The sequence below is a fragment of the Elephantulus edwardii genome, unplaced genomic scaffold (assembly GCF_000299155.1).
Source record: "Elephantulus edwardii isolate Elephantulus edwardi_28Jun2011 unplaced genomic scaffold, EleEdw1.0 scaffold00003, whole genome shotgun sequence".
In the NCBI taxonomy this organism is placed as follows: Eukaryota; Metazoa; Chordata; class Mammalia; order Macroscelidea; family Macroscelididae; genus Elephantulus; species Elephantulus edwardii.
This window is the reverse complement of record NW_006399753.1, coordinates 892985-899165: the sequence shown is the minus strand read 5'-3', so window position 1 is coordinate 899165 and position 6181 is coordinate 892985. Positions and strand designations below refer to the sequence as shown.

Genomic DNA, 6181 nt, shown 5'->3' with positions numbered 1-6181 from the left:
CACCTCCACGGGCACGCGGTGGCTGTGCACGGGGTCGATGATGCCGCCCGTGGCGATCTGGGCCTCCAGCAGGCGCAGGCCGTGGTCCCTGACGATGAGGTCCTTCTGCATGGCCTGGAACAGGGAGATCTGCTCGCCCGTGTAGGGGTCCTTATAGCCGGTGACGGCGCGCTCGGCAGACAGCAGCTTGTGGTGCAGCTCGGGGCCCACCAGGCCCTCTTTCACAGCCTCGTTGACGGTCAGCCGCCGGTTGCATACGGGGTCCAGCAGAAAGCCCGAAGCGGCCTGTGCCTCCAGCAGCACCAGGGCCGTGCCGGGACTCAACAGCCTCCTCTGCAGGGCGGCGTAGATGCTAAGCTTCTCATCAGAGGGCTTTAGGAGCAGCCCAGCAACGCTCCCCGTGCCCTGCAGGTAGTGGCGCACGTCCTCGCGCTGGGCCAGCTCGGCCACCGTGACACGGCCCTGCACCAGCCGCTGCAGCTCCTCCTGGCTCAGGATGCCGGCCTCCTGCAGCTGCTGCGCGGGCACCTTCTGCCGCAGGCCCTCGAAGGCGTGCCGCGGCTCCTCCTCCACGGCTGGGCCGTCCGGCGCATCCCGGCCGTTGGGCAGGGACTTGGTGGGTGTGGCCTGCAGAGCGCTGACCTCCTCCACACGGGCTACACGACGCTCTTCCTCCAGCCTCTCCAGCCGTTCTCGGAGCTTCCGGTTCTCCTCAGCCAGCAGCTGCTCCTGCTGCTGCCGCTGCTGCTCCAGAAGCTGCAGCTCCTCCTGCTTGCGCCGCACACCCTCCTCGGCCTCACGCTGCCGCCGCCGGGCCTCCTCCATGCTGGCCACCAGCTGCTGCTTCTCCTGCTCCATCTGCTGCTGCTGCCGCTGCTGCTCCGCCCGTAGCTGCTGGGCCTTGGCCACCTCGTCCTGGAAAAGCCGCTCCAGCTTGGCCTTCTCCTCCTCCACGAAGCGCTCACGCTGCAGCAAGCTGTCTCGCTCGGACACAAAGCTCTGCTGCAGGGCCTGCGTCTCCTGAAGCAGCTGCTCCTGCTGCACGGTCTGCATCTGAGGAAGAAGGGTGTCGGTCAGAGCTGTGCACCCGAGGGCTGTGCACAGGGAGCCCGTCCCTGCCTGTCCGCCCACTGCCCCCACCGCACATGGCTGGTACCTCCTCGGACTTGAGCTGCAGCAGCTGGGCCTCCTGCTTCAAGCGCTCCTTCTCACACTCCAGCTCAGCAATGGCTGCCCGCAGGCGCTCAGCATCCTGGTCACTCTGTTGCCGCTGGATCTCCAGGGTCTGCACGAGCGTCACCTTCTCCTGCGTGGCCAGCTCGGTGCGGTGCAGCTTCTCGCCAATCTCTTCCGCCTGCTTCCGGAAGCGCTGGGCATCGTCCTCAGCACGGGCCTGCGCCCGGCTCATCTCGGCCACACGCAGCTTGAGCCGCTCCGCCTCGGTGCTCATCTCCAGCTGCCGCTGCCTCTCAGCCTCCAGCGTCCGCTGAAAGCCCTGTGTCTCCTGCTCCAGCTGCTGAGCCATCTGTTCTTTGTCTTCTTGCAGCTGGCGGGCCTTCTCCTGTGCCAGCTCCTTTTGCTGCTGCAAGAGCTCGGCTTCAGCCTTGAGCCGCGTGGCCTCCTGCACCGCCTGCATCTTCTCCTTGAGCATCTTCTCCGCCAGGGCCCGCTGCTGGGCCAGGTCCTCCTCGGCCAGCTGCCGCAGCCGGGCTGCCTCCTGGGCCGCCACGCTCAGCCGGGCTGCCTCCTCGGCCACCTGCTTCATCTTCTCGGCCTCCTCCTCCAGGAAGCGCTGTGTGTTGTCCTTGTCCCGCAAGATGAGCGTGCGGTTCTCGGCTTCAATGCGCGCCTTGAGCTTGCTCAGCTCCTCCATCTGCACGCGCAGGGAGAAGAGTTCCTCCTCTACCTGGCTGCGCTGCCGGGCGGCCTCAGTCACCTCTGCCTTCAGCCGCTGCAGCTCCTCATCCAGGATGCCCTTCTGGTGGTCGGTCTCCTCCAGCTGGAGGCGCAGCGTCGTCAGCTCCTGCTCCACCTGCGCCTTCTGACGCAGCGTCTGCTCGGCGAACTTCTTGTGTTTCTCCATCTCGGCGTCAGCCGCCTGCTTCTGCCGCAGGGCTGCCTGCTCCGCCTGCGCCCTCTTGGCCGCCTCCTGCTCTGCTTCCTTGCGCAGCTTCTCCGCGGCTGCCTGAGCCTGAGCCCGGGCCTGAGCCTGCTCCTCGGCCGCCTGCTTCAGCCGCTCCGCCTCCTCCACCTGCCGACGCGACTGTGTCACCTCCCGCTCTGCGCGCTCCCGCGCCTCCTCTGCCTCCTCTGCCGCGCGCCGGGCCGCATCGGCCTCGCCACGCAAGCGCTCCATGATGCTCTGCTCCTGCTGCAGTGTCTGCTGCAGCTCCTGCTCCTTCTGCTCCACCGCGAACGCGTGAGCCTTCTCCTCCGCCTGCAGCCGCTTCTGCGCCGCCTCCTGCGCCAGCTGCAGCTGCCTTGCCGACTCCTGCTCTGCGCGCTCGCGCAGGCGCCGGGCCTCCTCCACCTTGGCCTTGAGCCGCTCCACCTCCTCGAGCGCCGCCTTGCGCTGCCGCGCCGCCTCCTCCTCCGCCACCAGGCTCTTCTGCACGCGCTCCTCGGCCTCGCGGCGCCGCTGCTCCTCCTCCGCGGCGAGCTGCCGCTGCCTCGTGGCCTCCAGCTCCATCTGCTCCTTGCTGCGCAGCGTGTCCTCGGCGCTGGCGCGGATGCGGCCCAGCTCCAGCTCCAGCTCCGCCTTGCCGGCAGCCGCCTTCTCAAAGCTCATCTTCAGCGCCTGGATCTCCTCCTCCACCTGGCGCCGCTGCCGCAGCGTGTCCTCCACCAGCCCCTTCTGCCGCTCCAACTCACTCTCCGAGGCCTTGCGCAACTGAGCCAGCCGCTCCTCGATGTCAGCCTTGTGCTGAGCAGCCTGTTCCTCCAGTCGCCGCCGCTGGAAGGCCTCGTCCTCCGCCAGGCGCCGCAGCCGTTCGTTCTCCGCCTCCTTCTCCTTGAGTGCAATCTCTGCCTCTGTCTTAAGACGTGTGGCCTCGCCAATGGCGGCCAGCTTCTCTGCCAGCACGCGCTCAGCCTCCGCCCTCTGCTGAGCCGCGTCCTCCTCGGCCAACTGCCGCTGCCGTTTGGCCTCCTCTGCCAGGGCCCGCAGGCGGGCGGCCTCCTCTGCCAGCTCGCGGAAGCGGCTGGCCTCAGCCTCCAGCCTCTGCTTGGACTTCTCGCTGGTGGAGCGCGACTCCTCCTCGGCCCGCGCCTTGCTGGACAGCAGCACTTCCATCTCAGCTCGCACCTTCGCCAACTCGGCCTCCAGTTCCTGGTGTTTCTGTGAGGCTGCAGTGACCTCGCGATGCAGCCTGGCCAGTTCCTCCTCCAGCACCTGGCGTTGCTGCTCACCCTGCTCGGTCTCAGCCCGCAGCCGAATCAGCTCCTGCTCAGCCACCAGGCGCTGCTGTGCGGTGCCCTCTGCCAGCTGCCGCTGCCGCTCTAGCTCCTGTTCCGCCAGTGCCCGCTGCCGCACGGCCTGCTCCTCCGCTTTGCCACGCCGCCGGGCCTCGCGTTCTGCCTCCTCCTTCTGCTTCTCGGCTTCAGCCTGCGCCAGGCTCTTCTGCTGCGCCACCTCCTCTGCCTGCAGCCGCAGCCGCAGCGCCTCGTTGGCCTTGAGCTGCCAGCGTTCCAGCTCTCGCTCGGCTTCCTCTCGGGCGCGCTCTGCCTCCGCCTGTTGCTGTGCCCGCCGCTCGGCCTCCTCTCGAAGCTGGGTCACTGTCACATGCTCCTCCTGTAGTGTGCGCTCCAGCTGAGCGGTCTTCTCTGCAAAGGAAGCACGCTTGCTCTGCAGCTCGACCTCAGCACTGCGCTGCGCAGACTCCAGGGCCACCTGCACCTGGCGTGCCCGCTCGGCCTCGGCCTGCCGCAGCCGCCGCTCCGCCTCCTCGGCCTGCAGCTTCAGTTCCTCCAGCGCCTTGAGGGCCCGCTGTTTCTCCCGAGACGCCTCTGCTTCAGCCTTCACGCGCAGACCCAGTTCGGCTTCCGCCTGCCGCTTTCGCTGGCTCTCCTCCTGCACCTGCCGTCTCAGGCGCTCAGCCTCCTCCTGCGCCTGGCGCTTCTGAGCCTCCGCCTCTTCTGCCCGAGCGCGCAGGGCCTGCAGCTCGCCCTCTGCCCCGCCACGCTGGCGCTCGGTGGTCTCCAGCTGCAAGCGCACCACGCGGATCTCTTCCTCGATGCGCAGACGGCTGCGCTCCGCAGCCTCCACCTGGTGGGCCTTGGCCTGAATCTCGGCCTCTGCGCTCTCCCGCACGTGCTGCAGTTCCTCCTGGATACTGTGCTTCTGCCGCTGCGCGTCCACGGCGGCCTCCTCGCGCCGAGCCACCTCTTCCTGCATGCGGCGCTGCAGTTCCTGCGCTTCCCGCTCCGCCTGAGCCTTGGCCTGTGCGTGGGCCTCCGCCAGCTGCCGCTGCTTCTCCAGCTCAGCCTCCACCTCGGCCAGCCGCTCCCGCTCCTCTGCCCGCTGCTGCTCTGCCAGCCGCTGTGGCCGCGGCACAGAGAGGAAGAGACCAGAGAGAGCAGTGAGCCGGCTGCTGCGCCCTGGGTACCACCACAGCTCACCAGGGACAGTGCAAGCAGGACGCGTGCACCCACCCAGGGCTCTGGGGCAGCGAGCGCAGCCTGGCCACGTGCTCATCAGCCTGGCGAGAGAGACTCAGGAGAACTTCCCTCTTCCCCAGAGGCAGGTGATGAGGCAGACGGACAGATGGGAGAGAGAGAGAGCACAAAGCAGCCAATTCACAGGGCCTGTGAGCTGCCTGCCCAAGCCCACTGGACACTCAGATCTGCCTCTGGTCAAGAGGCTCCACCCTGACACGAGCCATTCACAGCATCCGGGTGGTCAGAGGGGACAGAGCCACCGAGCCAGTTCCAAAGAGGCCCTGTGAGCCCAGAGAATGCAGAGCCAACCAGGCCATAAAGTGGGGCCACCAAGAGACACGAGGAGGCAGGACAGATGGACACTGCCCCACAGGCGCACCTGGACAATTCTCCCAGCCCAGCCTTGAGCATAATTAGAGCACCGATTCCAAATCCCGTGAGAGAACGTGCAGGAGAGGAGGACACCAGGGACGGGCGGAGACAGACCAGCCGCCACCAAGCTCCGCCACCAAGCTCCACCACAGGGAGGGAAGGCAGTTTTGTGACAGCAGAGGGTCAGCCAGGACATGGTGCACTGAGTGCGGAGGCCAGGGTGATGTGCCGCATGGTCCACCGTGGGATGCGCTGGCCTCTGGGGCAGGTGGGCAGGCAGGCAGCAGGAAGGAACCCTCCGCAGCCCTCCCTCCCACATACCTCCTCTTCCTCCATGCGACGCAGAGTCTCACTGATGAACTTGATGTACTGGCTTGTGAGTGTAGTCAGCTCGCTGTAGCGTGTGCGCAGGTCCACGTACTGGGACAGGAAGGGCCACGGTCATTCCCACAAAGCCATACCCACCCACCCCCAACTCCACCCCTCTGTCCCACACCTGCCACGCAAGGCCTCTGACTCACCTCCTGGATGACACTCTCTGAACCGGACTGGACCTTGGGTTTCTTGGCTGGTGAGGCCACTGGCTCCAGCTGTGCCTTGTATGTGACCAGCTGGAGCTCATAATCCTGCAGGACATGTTGGGTCAGATGCCAGCCTGGGTCCAGTCCGTCTCCCCAGGATGCCAGGCTGGGCATAGGGACTGCTCACCTTGATGGCATTGATGTACTGCTTGGCGAACTTCTGACATTCCTCCACTTTCTCCCCATGCCGCTCGATCTCCTCCAGCAGTGCCTAAGAGGAGCTGGTCAGCAGTAGAAGGGAGCACCGGACCCAACAGCCCTGCTGGCCCCCTGAGAATCTTCTGGCTTCTCCCTATTACAGCCCCCGCTTCTGCTGCAGCCTGTCCTCTGTCGTGGTCCCACCCTCTCTCCTGCCCCTCTGCCCCCATCTGTCCCGCTCCCCGGCTGTGGTCCTGTCCCTCTGCCCCCCATCTGTCCCGCTCCCTGGCTGTGGTCCTGCCCCTATGCCCCCCATCTGTCCCGCTCCCCGGCTGTGGTCCTGCCCCTCTGCCCCACATCTGTCCCGCTCCCTGGCTGTGGTCCTGCCCCTATGCCCCCCATCTGTCCCGCTCCCTGGCTGTGGTCCTGCCCCT

At 66.9% G+C, this 6181-nt stretch overlaps 1 protein-coding gene across 1 annotated transcript in view; it reads right to left on the bottom strand.

Moving 5' to 3' along the window:
* Positions 1-6181, bottom strand: part of PLEC (plectin) — a 36414-nt gene that overhangs the window by 5561 nt on the left and 24672 nt on the right. Inside the window, exons 28-32 of the mRNA XM_006879426.1 lie at positions 5737-5820; positions 5550-5654; positions 5350-5448; positions 1157-4537; positions 4-1053 (exon numbers count right to left, since the gene is read on the bottom strand). Of these exons, the coding sequence (XP_006879488.1) occupies positions 4-1053; positions 1157-4537; positions 5350-5448; positions 5550-5654; positions 5737-5820 (4719 nt within the window). The remainder of the gene's footprint in view (positions 1-3; positions 1054-1156; positions 4538-5349; positions 5449-5549; positions 5655-5736; positions 5821-6181) is intronic.